Genomic DNA, 18181 nt, shown 5'->3' with positions numbered 1-18181 from the left:
ATTCCCAGCCCAGGTGGAGAATACACCCTCTGTGTATTCACCCCCAGCCCAGTTGGGCGATACACCCTCTGTGTTCCCCGACTAGGTACCGGTCATCTGGATCCTCTGTGTGTGCACCCAGACTGTACGATCTGGGAGAGTCAGGCCTGGATCCCAGTCGCCCCTCGCATGGCATTTAGAAGAGTATATCACGAGGGCATACAAGGACATTTGGTACGAGTTCGCTCAATGGCCCAGAAAAGTGGCCTAGTGGCCACGAGAACGCGTAACACAATTCACGACGGCCACTACTGCCAGTTTAGAGACTGGAAAGATGAAGTCATGCCATCCGCCCCGCCCTTTCCCCGCATCACGTGCCTGCGTATCCGGTTACGCCTTCCCATTGGTTGACAACGATCACGCGCTAGCTGGCGGGACCGGAAGCCGGGGTATTGACTGAGGCGGCCAAGCGGCTCCGAGACAGGGGATACTGGGGGTGGGGGCCGGTGGTTGCCTGCGGGAGGCAGCCGCGGGTCATGTGACCGGAAGGTCTCCTGACGGACGCCGTCCCTCCTCGGCGCGGCCTGAGCGCCCGGCCCGACCCCGGCCATGGGGTGCTGCTACAGCAGCGAGAACGAGGACTCGGACCAGGTGCGGCCGCGGCAGGCGGGGTTTGGGAGTGAGGGCTAAGACCCTGGGGCATGGGGCCCAGAAAGAAACCTGCGGAGGACGGGCAGCCGGCCTGCAGGGCTCACTGAATACGGAGGCCTGGAGGGGACAGATTACAGAGGGGACGCCAAGCCGGGCTCCTACCCCTGTTAAAGCCCCAGTTTTCTACACAGTCCCCGCCTCGGGGTGTGCAGGCAGCCGCCTGTCTGGCTCGCTCCCACCACTTCCGTTTGCTCCTACCTTCAAAACTTTCCAGATTCAGGATCCTCAGTCTAGGTCTCCGGGAAACACTCCCTTCCCCAGCTTCCTGTGTCTTCTGTGTATTAGTGGGCTTTGCGAATCCATTTTAGGGGTGGGTAAGCTGAGGCCCTGAGTTGCTCTGTCCTGAGATGAATCAGGAATTCGTGTATCGTCTTAGTCCCTGGGGTTGCAGAAGGAAGGTCGCTGCTAGTCTAGGGCCAGAGGACGACTCTGGAAGTTGGTGGCCTTTGAGTTGGCCAATGAAGGATTTAATCGATACAGTGAGGACATCGGGACATGTGGGAAATTGTCTGGGAAGGAACAAAGAGGATTTAGCTTTGGCTAGATTGTGGGAAAAGAGAAATGGAGCGGGAAGTTCATTTGGTTCTGAGTTTGGCTTGCCTCAGTGCAGTCTGCCTGGGGCCTGAGGGTTCCTTTAGCTGGAGACATGCCTATTCTGAGAATTTGGCTGTAAATCTGATCCCTCTGAAGAAAGGATTAGGCTGGGGAGACCTGTACAGTTTTAAATTCTCCCTCTTCCTCTTAGTGCATTCTCACTTCTCTCCACACTCTAATCCCTGCCCTGCCTGACATTTAAGGATGAAGTCTCAAGTTGCTGTCCACTCTCCTTTTTTGATCGTCTCTAAGCCTGGATTCTACATTTGAACATATAGTAGACCTGAGAAAGTAGAAAGGTTTCAGGTAGCTCACAGTCTAATGGGGAAGATGGTCACAAAAATAGATTATATCACTGGTACTTGGGAAGTAGTTCTTTCTTCAGTGAACGTATTTTGGATTAAGGGCTTAAGCCTAGGAAAATGTCATTTGTATGGGAAGCAAGGGTGGCTTCTAGTTCTCAATTCTCCATACACCCAATGAACACATATTTCCTTTGCCCTGTGTTAGGCATGTGTCGTGCCTAATACCTCTCACTTCACCTCCACCTTTTTGAGAAAGAGACAACAATAACCCTGCCTACTGGGAGAGCTGTGGCCTAGTGGGAAATTGTCTCTTAAAGCATAATATGGACTCTTGCAGGGAATGAGTCAAGAAGGATTAATGCCTTATGAGAAAGGATACCAGCTTCTACTTGGAAGGGAGAGCTGGGCCTGCCGCTCTCCTGAATCTCTACCTTCTCCTTGGTGGGCTCTCATTTCTGTTCCTAACACCCAGAGAAGGTGCTTAATCACTGCCGGGTGATTTGAGGCCTCATGTAACAAGGGCCATAACCATCCACTATCCCAGAGTCCCTCTTTCAGTTCTTGGGCGGGCCCCTCTCCCACTCGCATCTCTGTCTCTTTATTATAATAAAAAATATACAACACATTACAGTTTACAAAGGGCCTTCACAGTTATCTAATTTGACTCTTGCCAGACATCTGTCATATTAGTGTGGGTTATGTCTAAAAGTGAGGAAGAAGTTCAGAGAGGCTAAGTGATTTGGCCAAGCTGAGAAGTGCTAATGCCCAGGTGTTCTGACGCTAGGCCATGTACTTTATCCATGGGGCCAAGCTGTCTCAGCCATGCCCCTAGACCAGGTGGCCAGTCACGGGCAGGCTGCTATGTCTGTGCTAAGGTAGACAATGAAACCCTGCCTCTTGGGTTACACTAATGCAGAGACAAACCTTGATGTGACAAACCTAACCCATGCTCCACTTGCACTTTGGGAATGGGGTGATGTTTGTCTGCTCTGAAGTAGGTAGCATGGCCTCTTCTTTAAGTCTAGGTTTCAAGAAAATAACCTTGTTCTTCAGTTGATCTTAGCTGAAGGCTGAGAAGTGATCAGCCAACCTTCTTGAAGAACCCCTGATAGGGAAGAGACTACCCTGTCCTGCAGGAAGATCTGTCTGAAGTGGAGCTGGGAGGATAGACACATAGGAAGCTAACTTGGGCCTCATTATGGAGCCAGCTTTCCTTAGAAATACATAGTTTTATCTTTGGCAAACATTTTGTCTTTTTAGCTCTTTAATACTGAGCCTATGTATTTAGGGAGGAAGGGTGTCTGGGAGTTTATAGAGGTGATGGGGCAAAGCCCACAGCTTCTGTCTCTTGCTGTTGGGAACTGGATCAAATTGCCTGAGGACACTTGGGCAACCTAGGGTTGAGAAAGAAGAGTAAGGTGAAAAGGCTGGGCCTCCCTAACCAGGGCAGGAGGAAGTAGCCCTCTACAAGGAGAGTTGTGGAGTTGTAGGCAGGGGAGCTGGAGCCTGCAGCAGGAAAGACTGAGGAACTGAGATAGGCCTGGAGGGGAGCATTGAGGAGTCTGGCACAGAAGGTTGGTGAGTCAGCATTTGCCAGGATGTCCCCCTGGGCCCATCCTTGGCTTTGTTCAGGGCACTCTTGCTCTTTATGGGTTGGATAGATACCCAGCAGGTCTGTTTTTCCAATTTACTGCTGATATAGCAAGCAAGGATTTGCAGCTGATGGTCTCAAGGCAGGGTCAAATCCGGAAATATTACAGTAGATAGAACAGGGGACTGAAACAGGACAAGGAGTAAGACCAAACCAATGAGGAAGCTTGGTTTGGTCTTACATTAGTTCGGGGTTGTGATTATCAGCACAGGCCAGCAGTAACAGGGCTGCTGAAAATTTACATGGGCTACTCAGGTGGTTTAGCAAGGGAGGGAACAGCTCCATTGTTGTTTGTTTTGAGATGGGGTCTTGCTCTCTTGCCCAGGCTGGGATACAGTGGCACAATCCTAGCTCACTGCAGCCTCAAACCCTGGGTTCATACAGTCGTTGCACTTCAGCCTCCCAAGTAGGTGGGACTGCAGGGCTCACACTACCAAGTCCAGCTAATTTTTTTTTTGCAAAGACGAGGTCTTGCTTTGTTGCCCAGACTGGTCTCAAACTCTTGGACTCAAGCAATCCTCCTGCCTTGGGCTCCCAAAGTGTTGGGATTACCAGTGTGAATCACCACACATGGCTACAGCTCTACTGCTCAGATCAGGATACACCATGTACACTCAGTTTGGTTCTGGGAGTCACATACAAAAAGAGCACCAGAGCACAGGAGGGTGAACACCTTCGAAGGGACCTGCCTTCAAGAAGGGAACACACTTGTGCTGTGTGACCCAGAGCTGGGCTGGGATTCCTGCCCTGACATAATTTGAGAAATGACCATGGAGAGGTTGGGCTTGCTTTCTGTTGGGGCCTAGGGCCTTGTCTGGACTCGCCAGGGCTTCCATCTTGGAAGCAAACACCTTTGCTGGGGAGGGCCTGGTCCTGGGGGATGAGGAGGGCCGTTCTTGGGCTCTTGACTTGCACCAATTTCCCCTTTAGATCCCACTGCCTGCTATGTCTCAGATCCTCTGTCTTCCAGCCTCTAGTATCTTTTCTCTGCCAGGTCCTAGAATGTTTTTCAAGCTCCAGGGCTGTTGACTACCTGCTTTGTGCCTCTGTCCATTTTTTCAGGGCCTCTAGGACTGCCTGGTTCCACTCTTGTTTATCCTAGAACACCAACTCAGCTGAGCTCCCAAGGATAGGCAGGAACTGAGTCTTATCTGGCATTCCATAAAGCTGGGCACTTTGGATATTCCTTACAGAAATATTTTTGGTGTTTAAGGTCAGAGCTGGGCTGAGGGTAGCACCCATGAAATAAGGGTCCTGGGGCTGACTTCTCTCCCATGACCACTTCTAGGACCGAGAGGAGCGGAAGCTGCTGCTGGACCCTAGCAGCCCCCCTACCAAAGCTCTCAATGGAGCCGAGCCTAACTACCACAGCCTGCCTTCCACTCGCACTGATGAGCAGGCCCTGCTCTCTTCCATCCTTGCCAAGACAGCCAGGTAAGTGTCAGAGGACCAGGCCTGGGTGAGAGCTCCTCTATCCATATTAAAGGCTAGGATAGAAGGAGCCAGGCTCAGGACATGGGGGATGGGACAAGGTCACTGGGGAGAGGTGCCTCCATGTCCAGCCCTGCTCCAGTAGGCAGGAGGGAAACTGGTGTCAGATAGCCCTGGAGTTGGTACCTGGCACTGAGTCCTGTTTGTCCTTCTCGGAAGCACCTGTCATGTCATCTCTGTCTCCTCTCCCCAAAGCAACATCATTGATGTGTCTGCTGCAGACTCACAGGGCATGGAGCAGCATGAGTACATGGACCGTGCCAGGCAGTACAGGTGAGCACCTGGCCAGCGTGGGTCCCTCAGGCTACTTGGGCTCCCACCTTCCATCACTGTTCCAGCTTTGGAGCCTGGCCCCCAGTCCAAGCTTCTCATTTGGTGCAGCCCTGGAGACTGACCACAGATCACTTGGGTGCTTCAGTAGATACTCATGTCAGCTCTGTTTACCCTGTGACACTCTTGAGGGCGCTGAGGCCAAGGGAGATGGGCCTAGATTGAGTCTGTGATGAGCTGAGACCTTCCCTCCCAGATACCCCTCCTCGACACCCTGCTTCTCTGGCCTGAGGGGATGAGGCTTACCTGGGCTGGGCAGGGCAGACTGTGGCTTAACTGCCTACCCCCACCCCCTCTCTCTTGTCAGCACCCGCTTGGCTGTGCTGAGCAGCAGCCTGACCCATTGGAAGAAGCTGCCACCGCTGCCGTCTCTTACCAGCCAGCCCCACCAAGTGCTGGCCAGTGAGCCCATCCCGTTCTCTGATTTGCAGCAGGTGAGACACCCCTCGCCTGCCCCTGCCCACCCTCCCCACACTGCCCAGGGTATGGCAGAGGGTTCACCCACTCTGCCTCAGAGGAGGTAGGGAAGGTGGAGTTAGGGAGCCTGGTAGCCTTGTGGGCCCCAGCTCCCTCCCACCTCGTTCTCTTAACTTTTTATGTTTGTATCTCCTTCCCGCAACCTTTATTGTTTCACTCCCCTTTGTTCTTTTCCTTCTGTCTCTCCCATCCCTGTCTTTCTCTTTGCCTTCCTGTTCCCCATCATTCCCTCCTTCTCCATCACCATCTAATCTCCCCTCCCCATTTTTCCTGATCGCCCTCCTCACCTGTCTCTGTTCCTTTCCTCCCCCGCCCCTCTCTGTCGCAGGTCTCCAGGATAGCTGCTTATGCCTACAGTGCACTTTCTCAGATCCGTGTGGACGCAAAAGAGGAGCTGGTTGTACAGTTTGGGATCCCATGAAGAGAGGGGTCTTTGGACAGCTCTTCTCCTCTCTTCATCCCATCTCTACCCCACCCCCTTGGCCCCCAGCCTCACTGCGGCTTATACAGTACCCTAACCTGCTACTAATCACAGAGAAAAATGTGAAGAAGGAGGAGAAGAGGAAGGCTAGAAGCCTGAGCAAGTGAGGGTAGAACCTTTTGGGACTGGCCTTTGAAGCTCTGGCCAGGGATGGGGTGGGGGCCAAAAGGACAGAGCCTGGTATGTCTTCATAGTCATTGAGAATGTGGAGATACCAGTTTGGGTGGGGGGTGATCACCAGGGGACCTAGGGAGATCCCCTTCCCACCCTCTCTGTTGGCCTCAGAGTCACTCCTGCCCCCTCTCCCTGACTTGGTGCTCACATGCACCTCACTAGGGTTTGTGACCAGGGTCTGGATGAGCTTGAATTTGAATGAATTGAGTTTGTATTTCTAGAACCCTGGGTTTTTACATGTTTGGTCTTTTTTTGTTTTGGTTTGTCACCCTCGATAAAGGAAGTATATTCATCCATGTGCTGGTTCTGGCCCCTCTGTCCTACCCATTCTACTTTTGACTACTCAGGTCTATGAGAGTAAGATGGGGGGAAGGGGGCATCTTCCAGGAATACTGAAGATGAACCCAAGAGATAAGGGTTTAGGGTGTCAGCTCTTAGCTGAGACCTGGCTTGGGCTAACCCCACATTGGATGAGACTGTGCTTGTCCCTTGTCCAGTGATGATGGGAACACTGTCAAAGCTGAACAGACCTGAATCTGAGGCAGCTTTGATTCTTGGGGGCCCTGCCTCAGACTCAGTGGAATTACCAACAGCCCCTGGGGGTGAAGGGAGACATGGCGGGTTGGGGGGTGGAGAGTGAAAGCAGACCAGGCTCTTCTGGGAATACCTAATATGAAGACAGCAAGCAAATGTTTTTAAGCAGAAGATTCTTTTTATCAAATGAAATCTTAAGCAGAATCCCAGCATATAAAACAGAATGGAATTACTTTGATCTGATTGAAGTGGGGGCTGGTTTCAGAGATCATAGGTCATCTTCTTGGCCTGTCATGGAGGCCTGTGGGCATCTCTACAGACCCTGGTACTCTGTGAAGAGTTTGGAAATTACTGATCTACTTTAACCCCCAAATCTCTAAGCTGAAAAGTACAAAGGGGCCCAGAGAGTTAGATAAATTTCTCAAGGCTGTGTGGTAAACCCACGTCTCCAGTGTCCCAGGCCAGCAGGCCTTTCCCTCAATTGCCTCCCTTTTTCAGCAAAATAAGACTAGAGCTGGCTAGGTGCAGTGGCTTATGCCTGTAATCTTAGCACTTTGGGATGCTGAGGTGGGCAGATCACCTGAGGTCAGGAGTTTGAGACCAGCCTGGCCAACATGGCGAAACCCCATCTCTACTAAAAATACAAAAAAAGGCTAGGCGTGGTGGCTCATGCTTGTAATCCCAGCACTTTGGGAGGCCAGAGCGGATGGATCACCTGAGGTCAGGAGTTCGAGACCAGCCTGGCCAACATGGTGAAACCTTGTCTCTACGAAAATATAAAAAATTACCTGGCGGAGGCCGAGGTGGGCGGATCAGAAGGTCAGGAGATCGAGACCATTCTGGCTAACACGGTGAAACCCCGTCTCTACTAAAAATACAAAAAAATATTAGCCGGGCATGGTGGTGGGCACCTATAGTCCCAGCTACTCAGGAGGCTGAGGCAGGAGAATGGCGTGAACCCGGGAGGCGGAGTTTGCAGTGAGCCGAGATCGCTCCACTGCACTCCAGCCTGGGCGACAGAGCGAGACTCCATCTAAAAAAAAAAAAAATTAGCTGGATGTGGTAGCAGGCGCCTGTAATCCCAGCTACTTAGGAGGCTGAGGCAGGATAATCGCTTAAACCCAGCAGGCGGAGGTTGCAGTGAGCTGAGATTGCACCACTGCACTCCAGCTTGGGTGACAAGAGTGAAACTATCTCAAAACAACAACAACAAAATTAGCCAGTCATGGTGGCGGGCACCTTTAAGCACAGCTACTGGGGAGGCTGAGGCAGGAGAATCTCTTGAACCTGGGAGGCAGAGGTTGCAGCGAGCCAAGATTGTGCCACTGCACTCCAGCCTGTGCGACAGAGTGAGACTCCATCTCAAAAAAAAAAAAGAAAAGAAAAAAAAGGCTAGAGCTACTTGCAGTTGCCTGAGTTAGAGAACATCTCTACAAGGTGTGACTTCTCATCTGCTCAACAGCTCAAATCATTTATTGTCAAACCATGCTGTCTATGCTTAGGCCTTTAGGACTACTAGGGTCGTGGGAGCCTCAAAGTGTATTCTGCTTGATCCGGGCCTTCTTGGGCTTGATGTTCATGCGTTTCCAGACTTCAGCTGTGGTGCGGTCTGCTTTGGTGACCCCACTGAAGTCAAATGTGGTGATACGGGACAGGGTGCACAGCACATATTGCCTGTGGGGAAGACTCAGGCTGGGGGCCAGCACCCCCACCAGAATCCCCTTCCCCCTCCACTAGTTGCTGTTGTCTTCCCTGACTGCAAAGAATGGAGGGACTTGAGTATAGTTTGGGAAAGATTAGGTTTATCCTGACTGAGAGCAAGGAATGCTTAGAAGTCTGTTACTCCCTTCCCAGGTCCAAGCATGGCAGAAGAATGGTCATAGATTTCTTGTTTCTCTTCCTCCTTTCCCTTAGGGGAGCCCAGCTAGACCCTACCTCCAGGGGCAGGGCACTTACCTATACCCTTTCTCTTCCTCCATGGGGTTCCCATGGAGTGTCAGGCTCCGGAGCCGAGGAAGGACAGCCAGCTTATTCACCTCCCCCAGGTGCTGGATGCTGTTGCCGTGAAGATAGAGGACACTCAGGTTGAAGAAAGTTGTTAGGACCTGTTGGGGAGGGACACCAAAAGCCAGGCTAGACAGGACAGGACCCTGAATCTCTGCTTAGGGCTGACTTGTGGGCAGAGAAGGAAGAATGTGGGGAACAACCTGCCTTCCACTTCAACCCTCCACAGCCATACTATATGACTCTAACCTACTTTTATTTACCTTTTAAGACATACAGGGCATCACACTGAAAAGGAGCTGTGATCTGAGGGTCAGGAGTATGGGCCTGGGTACCAGCACTGCCACTGACTTGCCTCTCCTGCCTCTCTCTCAGCCTTAGTTGCCCCTTCACTGAACCTTTCCAGCTTTGGTGATCTATGATTCTATCACAGCAAGCAAGAGGAAGACAGAGCATCATGCTAGGCACATGAGAAGCTTTTAAAATACTGGTTAAATTGAGATCACCATACCAGGGGAATAGTTTCCAAGTCATGCTCCAGCTCCTTTCCCCTCTTAGGGATCTTGGACTAGAAAAGGCCAAACTTTGTTTATTTCTTAAAACTTGAATCTGAGTTCACAGAAAGTAAATGCTGTACTTTTATTGACTACCTCTTCCACAGGAGAACCCAGCACAGGACACAGTGGGTGCGCAGTCACAGTTACAATTTTACTTCAGCCTCTGATGTACCAGTTGTTTGTTGGTTTTCATGTATTTTCTTTCTTTTTTTTTTTTTTTTTGAGATGGAGTCTCACTCTGTTGCCAGGCTGGAGTACAGTGGCACAATCTTTGCTGACTGCAACCTCTGCCTCCTGGGTTCAAGTGATTCTCCTGCCTCGGCCTCCCGAGTAGCTGGGACTACAGGCGCCCGCCACCACGCCCAGCTAATTTTTTGTATTTTTAGTAGAGACGGGGTTTCACCATGTTGGCCAGGATGGTCTCGATCTCTTGACCTTGTGATCCACCTGCCTCAGCCTCCCAAAGTGCTGGTATTACAGCCGTGAGCCATTGTGCCCGGTGGTTTTCATGTATTTTCATTCAGTCCTCACAAAACCTTTATGATACTGGCATATTATCCCCATTTTTCCGACAGGGAGGCTGCAGTTTTGAGAGGTTAGGTAGCTTGCTCAAAGTCACAGTAAGAGGCAAACCCAGGATTTGAACGTACATCTGTCTGGCCCTCCAGCCTTGTGCTTTGGACTGCACCATGCTGCCTCACTACTTCCTTGATAACATGTAGGAGTGGAGAGGTTGGGAGCTGAACAAAGTGGCTTCAGGCTCCCCTGACTGGATTCCTACTGTTAGGAACTCACAGGGTCAATGGAAGTCAGGTCATTAAAGGACAGGTCGATCCAGGCCAGGTTCTCTGGGTGCTCTAACAGCTGTGAAGCCACCTGGTTGAAGTCTCTCAGATCATTGAGAACATTGTTATTCAGCCACAGGGACTGGGTCAGTGATTTCCCCGACTTTGAACGCTTCAGTGGTCGTAGTCCTGTCCTTGGCTCCTCATTTACCAGATCTGTGGGGACAAAGTGAGACGTGGATATCATCTTTGCTTTTTTGGCTTTAGGGGGTGGGAAGGGACAGAGCTGGAAAGATTAGCCATCCAGGCTGTAGCTGGAGGGTCTGGAAGGGCCACAGCCCTGTGCCTGAGTCTAGTGCAACCCTGTCCCACAGCTTCCAGCAATCATTAAGTTTAGACTAAGGGCCAGAGACTTATATCTCAAGCTCTTGGCTTTCCAGGTCACATGGACTTCTCATGTCCACTGTACCACTGGGTCTTTTGTATACCAAACCAGTGTGGGGTTGAGGAAAACTAAGAACCAGAATTGTTGGGCTTGAGCTGAGTAGATGATAGCATAAAATCCTGAATTAACTACTGGTAAAGCCTATAGAATTCACTTCAGTGGAATACACTCTGATATCCTCCCTCTCTTTCCATTAGTGTTGAGTACCTACAGTATATACTGGATATACAGTGATAAACAAAATGAGAGACAGTCTGTTCCAGACTTTGTATGAATAATAGGGCAGAGAGCAGACATTTGTGCCTTGGAGGAGCTTATATGGGCAAGATGGGAGCAAGCTGGCAATATGGTGTGATAAGTGCTATATAATAGTTGTAGCAGCACAGAAGAGAGGCTATTGACCCAGTATGGGAGCTCAGGGAAGTTTCCCAGGGAAGGTGAAGACTGAGCTGAATCTCAGTGGATTAGGAGATGTTTATCAGGCAAAGAAGGGTAAAAAGGCGGGGAACAGCATGAAGAAAGGTATAGAGGTACAGAACAGCCAGGGAGTCTGGGGCGGGTTTGTGTGCCTGCACAAGTGCTCGCACATACCGCACAAGGGGGACAGAGAGGAAAAGGAGGCAGGAATCCAGTCAGAAGTCTTGAATGTCAGGCTAAGGATCTTGGGCTTTACCCTGTAGGTAATGGGAAGGCACTGGAGTGTTTAAAGCAAATGATTCAAATCTTTTATTTCAGAAAGATCACTCTGAAGTGTCAGTGTGGAATATGGATTTTAGGGAGTGAGTTGGACCGAATGACCAATTTGGCTGTTTGAGTCATCCAAGCAAGACATGAGAGGGCCCTACAATCAACATAATTTGGTTGACTGGATGTAAAGGTAGAAGAATATTGAAGGGTGGTTGCCAGTTGTATTAACTGGTAAGGAATTACAGAAGAAGAAACAGCATTGGGAAGGTGATGAGCTCAGGCTTAGCTTTGGTGTATTTGAGGTTCCTGTACAAAAAGGTGGACAAGCCAAGTAGGCAGTTGGAGATGAAGATCGGAAGTTCGGGAGACAGACTTGAGAATCGTTAGCATAGAAGGCATACAAGTTAGGGAAAGAGATGAGATTCCTCAGGGAGAGTGAGGGTAGGGAGGAAGGTCAGGGAGGAACAATAATCCATTAGAGAAGTTAAATGATCAGGGAAAATCAGGAGAGGACAGTTTAAAGATGTTCAGGGAGTAAATAGTTTATAGTAGTAAGTTCCAGGGAGGTAAGGACTGAAAAGTAATTTTGGCAACTTAGAAGTCCCTGGTAACCTTGGTAAGGGCTGCTTCAGTGGAATGGCAAGGGCTTGGGGGCAGAAGCCAGATTGAAGTGAGTTCAAGAGTGAATGGAGGCTGGTTTCATGCCTGTAATCCCAGCACTTTGGGAGGCCAAGACAGGAGGATTGCTTGAGCCTAGGCGTTTTGAGACCAGCCTGGGCAACATCATGAAACCCCGTCTCTACCAAAAAAAGAGTGAATGGATATAAGCAGTTAGCATAAACAACATCCTCAGAAGGTTTGGCTGAGGAGGAGAGAGAACAGGGAATAGGATTATGTTAGAACCCAGGTGTATGGAACACCCCAAACCCTCACTCCCACTTTTTCAAAATGAGGTCCAGAAAGAGGATGGGCCTTGCCCAAGTTCAAAGTCGTACAGTCAGAACCAGATGCCAGGTCTGGCTGAGATGACTATTTTTCCCATTGCTGCTAAGCCTTTGGTTCCCTAGTTCATCCCTGGGGAAGGAAGTATTTAGTATTTGCTGAAGCTAGCCAGCTTTCTTCACTCTCTTTTCTGCTCTCTACTGGAAGGACACCCTTTGCCCTTCCACCCAAACCTCTCCTCCTCCTCAGATGCAGGTCAGGCAGCATCCACCAGATGGCTCTCTGCCTTAGTCCTAGAGTGAGCAGGACCCACAGTTGGGGCCTGGGGGTTGCAGGAGGGTACTGGAACGGCGTACCCCAGCTCATGAATTCTTAATCCTGCCTCCCTCCCCACACCTCCTGAGAACCCTGAAACAGAATGACATAGATGAATCAAAATTAAGGTCAAAATAACCCCACATGAACTAGTGCCCCATGTGATAAGGTAGCAGCTTGGGGAATGCCACCAAGCATGGGCTGGAGGCCAAGCTCAGAGGGAATCACTGGTGGGACGGAGTTGCCTAAAACTTGATGCTGGCTGGAGCTGCTCTTATCAAGGATGGAGTGGTATATCCAGGCTGCCACAGGTTGCTGCTCCTCTCAGATTCCACCAACGCACTACACTGCCTAAGAATCTGTAAAATTCCTTGTTCAGAGTAGGCCAAAGCAGGTCTGGAAGCTGGACCACAAATATCAATGCTTTGAGAACTGGGGAGCATTTAGCTCCAGGAAGATCTGGGAAACTATGTTCCTGTTTTCTTTTCTCTGAAAGGCTGCCATGTAGCTGTTGCCATGTGTCAGAATACAAGTTAGTTTGATTGAACTTGCCTGTGTCATCCCTCAACCACAAACTGGAAGGGGTTGGTAGGTGTATATGGTGGGGTGGGGGACTTCCTTAACACTCTAGGTTTGTGAAAAGTTAGAGGAACTGGGTTGGTGGTAGCACAGATTAGATGCCTTCCAAAGGCACTGCCATTTCAGATTCTGTAATATTTATTCATTCAGCAAATAGTACCCCCAAACTCTATTGTATCCCCAAACTCTATTGTATCCCTTAACCCCAGCTGTAAATAAGTGTTTCAGAAGCTCTGTGGAATCTGAAGGGACTCTGACCTTTTGGGCCTTTGATGTGCCTCACATACCTAGCAAGGAGCACAAAACCTGGCATATACATATGACACACACACACACACATATATATAAATGCTTAATAGTAAGTGCTCAGTAAATATTGAACGGTTGAATGAAGGATGGGCCATCTGTACCAATTAACATTTTGTGATGTAGAGTTACCCTTGGTACTGCTTGTCTCTCTCCCAATTCTGAGGACTCCACAGAGGGCAGAGCTACACCTCCTCCATCAGAGTTAGAAATTCCCGTGATAGGCAGGAGGTATACTTCCCTCCCACCTCTGTCATTGCACCCGTCTTAGAGATAGTTACTATTGCAGCTAAAACCCCTTGTGAAACATGGACTACATCAGAAGTGATGCAGTGCACAATAACGATCACAGTAGGTGGCTGTGTGCTCATGAGAGAACAAAGGTGAATTACCGCTGTGGGTGATGATAACCCAAGTAGACCCTAAACCCAATCTAAGACTGATGCTATTTGCCAGCTTCCCGAGCTTAAAGGCGGTGGCTACCAATTGCCTGAGAGAAGACTAAAGCCAAATAATAGTTCTGAGATAGTGGATGTTAACGTGTATTCTGTGAGGACAGATGGACTGATGCTTTAATGAAAGACCAGATAACAAAAGCCAGGGATGGCAGAACTTCCCTAGGAAGAACGGATGACTCATTGGGAATATGACATGGCTGACAGCCTCCCTATGTTCCCTCCTGAAGGGACTAGCTAGCCATTTACAAAGACATTGAATGGCAAAATGGGAGCGAGTGTGGACAGTGTTGGAATCTGCAATAAGTGTAGGTGATGATGGAATAAACTTGGATATGGCTGGAATGAGTGTAAGAAATTTGTCAGTAAGTATTTAAACTGGAAATATGCCAGTTTGTTGATAAAACCCCTCATGTTTGGCCAGTCAGAATAGGCTTGTGTCTGCAGACAGAGGAGAAAGGTTTTGCCTACTTGCTGGGACTCCACAGGAGCCTGTGTTTTCCTCCTCTCTTCAGGTAAAAACAGGAGAATAAAACTATTGGCTGATAGACTGGCTTCCCAGTTTTCTTCACTTGACTTTCCTGCTGTAGCCTGGCTTCTTTTAAAGATGATCAACTACTGTGATAGCCCCCTGTTTCCTTTCAGATTTGCTGCTTAAAAAAAACAAACAGGGGTACATGTTCTTAGGATCTCCTGGGGCTGTGTTGGGGCAAAAACAAAACAAACAAAAAGACAGAAAAAAACCTCTCACTCTCCCCTACCCTCCAGAAGACAGTAACAACACATCTGCAAGCATATGGGAAGAATCTCTTTAGGCTTTTAAGTAGAAGATTATGGTTTCTCCCTAGGGACCACACTGGGCCTGCTGCCTTAGTGAGTGGAGTACTGTGCTCTGGGGGCTGACCTTGAATGACGTGGATGCTTCTGAAGGAGTAGTCAAGGGGGGGCTCCTGTACCGAAGTGTTCATATAGTCCCGTTTGTTCATAGTTCAGGTCATCATTCATCAGGTGCAAGCAGGTGCCCTGGGAGTCTGGGTTCAGCCTGGGAGGACAGAGAAAGACCGGTGTTTCAAGTACACCCGCCTTCAGGTTTCCCCATAGTCCTCCATCCCTGCTTTCTATCCTCTACTACTCTAGGCCTGCCTGGCTGTATTTCCATTTTAAGATATGAATCACTCTTCCTTGCATGTAGAGAGCACTTTCTACTTCTCAGAGCACCTTCACATCTCTTAGAACTCATTTGAGAGTTGAACACCCATTTCTTTGTCTGGAAAATGCCAAATGAAGAAACTGAAACCCAAGGGGTAAAAGGACTTGCCCAGAGTTAAGCCAATGAGTCAGTTGTAGACTGCAGTCATCATCTCCTGAATCCTACTCTGAGACCTTTTGTGTTACTCTACAGTAGTTACTGTGGAGACTGTCTTGATACCCACCCTCTGGTGACATCAACTGGGCTATTCTATTGCTTAGCAAATCCTTGAGGGCCTGCACCGCATCTGGTTGGTGTCTGACCACCCGTCTCAGTCTGGCCCAGCTGGGGATTTGCCACCTTCTCCGCTTGGCTTCTCTGCCAGCCCCATTACCTTTCCATCCAAAGACCCTACTTTCAGCCCTATCCTGAATGTAGCCATACACATATAAACATACACACACACAAAACCAGAGTCTACCTCTCACTCACCTGTCACTGATGGCTGAAACTCCACCATTAGGGATTCATTCCTGTGGGTTCAGGGATTGTTTCCGGTTAAAATGGAAATACTCCCTGACAGGGATGAACACAAGATTGTTATCAGTCACTTGCAATGTGGTGTGAATTGTCTTATCAGATCGTTTCCAATTTGTTAGCTAAAGTAAAGCTGAGGTTTTTCTGGAGACAAGGGAGAGCCATGAGAATACTACTCACCTGGGATAAAGAGAGCTGACAACACACTTTACCAAGGGGTCTGTATGTGAATCACACAAGCAAAAGACAAATTGACAAGGATAAGGACAAGAACTTGTCCCAGTCGACCTCCCCTTTCTCATTCCATCCACTGCTGCCACCTTTGTATTATTATTTGTATTACTTCATCTGCTTTCCAAAAGGATTTCAGGTTTACAATAATAAGACAGTCATAAAACAGATGATTTGCAGAATAGTGCTGTCCACTAGAAATATAATGCCACAAATGCAAGCCATATATATAATTTAAAATTTTCTAGTAGCCAAAATAAGTAAAATGAAGTGGTGAAATTAATTTTAGTAACTTTACCCAATATATCAAAAAATCATTCAATATGTAATCAATATTAAAACTTACTGAGATATTTTACACTCACAGCACATCCCAATTTGGACTAGCCTACCTGTCAAATGTACGTGACTAGTGGCTACCATACTGGACAGTGCAGATTAGAAAGTTAAAAATGGAAGAGAAAGATCAGAAACTAGATTACAGGAAGAGAGAGATGTGCCAGGCACTTTAAGAATCTAAGCCTACATTTAGCTCTGAAATTCCTGGCAGCCAAAGCAAAAAGAGAAACCTTAGGATTGCAGTTCTCATCATTGGATTCAAAGGATAAATTAGTTTGCAGAGACAATGAAATTGGCAAACAACCTTAAAATGGAATTTATTACTCAGGAGGCTGAGGCAGTTGGATTGCTTGAGCCTAGGAGTCAGAGGTTGCAGTGAGCTATAATTGTGCCACTGCACTCCAGCCTGGGCGATAGAGCAAGATCCTGTAGACCCTGTCTCAGGAAAAAAAAAAAAAAAAAAAAAAGAATTTGTTAAAAACCAAGGACCTGATATCTTATAATTCAGTTTAAGCCTAATATAGTTCAGGTAAATTCCTTTTTTGGCAATTTAACATATACATGGATCGAGTTTAGTAGGTTTAGAGGAAAATGAATGTCTTGTTCTGAAAAAATAGCAGTACCAGCTGAGCTTTGGGGAGGTGCCAGATTGAGTCACTTCACAGCTTAATTCTGTTATGAACTGGTCCCATGGGCATGGATTGTCAATTAGGGAGACTTGAATCTTTTAGATATTAAATCTATAGGCAGACAACAAAGAACACATTATTCTTTTGTAAAAATAGAGGAACCTGGCTGAGTACTACAGAACTAGAGGAACCTAGCTTAGACAGAAGCTCATCCCACTTCAGCACCTACAACAGATTTGATACCTTTGAGCAAGATTGGATACTTTTCTCAAAGTAAATACTGGGTTGGTACCCCACAGTTATGCACCACTGAACATGGATTTTAACTTAAAATACTTAAGGGCAGATTTTTACTGTTAGTTTTCTTGACTATCAGAGAACCCTAGTGCAGTTCCTAAAGACTTCTGATTTTCTGTAGCACCACCTCCTGTTGCATTTTCTGAATGAATTAGTATTAAAAATGGAGCCCCAAGAAGCTGGTTAAATTTTTAGCCTTCTGCATTTAAGCTGTAGCCCAGGCTGTGAGCTAGTATCGCATCTTATTCATTATCCAACATAGAACCAGGTTTACAACAGGCACTCAAAATGTTTGTGGGATGAATGAATGAGAAACTGCCAATTCTGAGGATTTCTGTTTCAGAAGAGTTGATGCTAAGCTGTTCTTTCTAACAATTGGTTCCCAGGTTCAGCTGTTTCAGTCCACACCTTGTTCACAGTAAGATATTCAATTCAATTCAGCAAACATTTGTTGAGTCCTTGCTGCTCTGTGCCTGACCAGAAGAAATGAAGCCAAGATACAAATAACAGGACCCTGTCATGAGCACAGAAAGACCTGCTGAGTTTCTATTGATTGTGGCAAACCAGCCTGCATCCAGTTCCAAGTAACGGCTGCCCACTTAGTGAATACTCTCTCATGTTTCAACACTCAGTTCTAGTGTACCCTCTTCTATAAAGCCTTTCTTTTCCAGATAAAATTGGTTAATGTGTCCTGTGTTAGGCTGATTGTTTTGATGATCCCTATTCATGGTCTCCCCTGTATCCATCCCTTCTTGCCTATAACATTGTAGTCCCATCTCACTCTGATGCTGGGCCCAGACATGTGACTTGTTTTAGCCAATGAGATGTCGATAAACATGAAGCAAACAGAAGCTTTAAAGGAGGCCTGCCCTCTTGCTCGTTGCCAGTGCCATGAGAACATGGCTGATCTGCTGGAGGGTTATGAGATGTGTAGGTGAGAGACATGCGGAAGAGCCAGAGATTCCAGCTGAAGCCATCCTAGACTAGCCTACAGTCAGCCTACCCCCAGTCAAGATCAGGAGAGTCACCCAACCCACAGATGACTGCCGACACATGAGTAAGCCCAGCCAAAGCAGAAGAGCCCTCCAGCTGACTCTAAGACTTAGAAGCAATAATAAATGTTTATTATCTTAAGCCACTGTGTTTTGGGATGGTTT

The 18181-nt window shown here is 48.1% G+C and overlaps 2 protein-coding genes across 5 annotated transcripts in view; one reads left to right on the top strand and one right to left on the bottom strand.

Annotated features, from left to right (window-relative positions):
• LOC129484569 (leucine-rich repeat-containing protein 51) overlaps positions 1 to 18181 on the bottom strand; it is a 29364-nt gene that overhangs the window by 5810 nt on the left and 5373 nt on the right. The window contains exons 3-8 of one of the 3 annotated variants that reach the window (XM_063641265.1): positions 16403 to 16533; positions 15709 to 15748; positions 15484 to 15567; positions 14707 to 14844; positions 10084 to 10289; positions 8684 to 8832 (exon numbers count right to left, since the gene is read on the bottom strand). In XM_063641265.1, coding sequence (XP_063497335.1) covers positions 8684 to 8832; positions 10084 to 10289; positions 14707 to 14788 — 437 coding nt within the window. In that variant the 5' untranslated portion in view covers positions 14789 to 14844; positions 15484 to 15567; positions 15709 to 15748; positions 16403 to 16533. Of the gene's footprint in view, positions 1 to 6885; positions 8402 to 8683; positions 8833 to 10083; positions 10290 to 14706; positions 14845 to 15483; positions 15568 to 15708; positions 15749 to 16402; positions 16534 to 18181 lie in introns of those variants that run through there. The other 2 variants (XM_055282780.2, XM_055282779.2) reach the window with 2 other exon arrangements.
• LAMTOR1 (late endosomal/lysosomal adaptor, MAPK and MTOR activator 1) lies at positions 408 to 18158 on the top strand. 2 transcript variants are annotated; one of them, XM_055282830.2, is made up of 5 exons: positions 408 to 630; positions 4529 to 4674; positions 4927 to 5004; positions 5369 to 5495; positions 5867 to 6489. In XM_055282830.2, exons 1-5 carry the CDS (start codon positions 589 to 591, stop codon positions 5957 to 5959), a joined length of 486 nt encoding a protein of 161 aa, XP_055138805.1. In that variant the 5' UTR covers positions 408 to 588; the 3' UTR covers positions 5960 to 6489. The 2 variants fall into 2 exon arrangements, with proteins under 2 accessions (XP_055138805.1, XP_055138806.1); XM_055282831.2 differs by lacking the exon at positions 5867 to 6489 and adding an exon at positions 17411 to 18158 and having other exon boundaries at positions 439 to 630.

The sequence above is a fragment of the Symphalangus syndactylus genome, chromosome 6 (assembly GCF_028878055.3).
Source record: "Symphalangus syndactylus isolate Jambi chromosome 6, NHGRI_mSymSyn1-v2.1_pri, whole genome shotgun sequence".
NCBI classification, from domain to species: Eukaryota; Metazoa; Chordata; class Mammalia; order Primates; family Hylobatidae; genus Symphalangus; species Symphalangus syndactylus.
This window is presented reverse-complemented; position numbering and strand designations above follow the sequence as displayed.

Excerpts from the sequence above, each read along its gene's own strand:
- LAMTOR1 (XM_055282830.2), top strand. The coding sequence starts at position 589 with ATGGGGTGCTGCTACAGCAGCGAGAACGAGGACTCGGACCAG. Across the intron at positions 631-4,528 it reads AGAACGAGGACTCGGACCAG|GACCGAGAGGAGCGGAAGCT; the intron begins GTGCGGCCGCGG and ends GACCACTTCTAG. Across the intron at positions 5,496-5,866 it reads CGTTCTCTGATTTGCAGCAG|GTCTCCAGGATAGCTGCTTA; the intron begins GTGAGACACCCC and ends TCTCTGTCGCAG.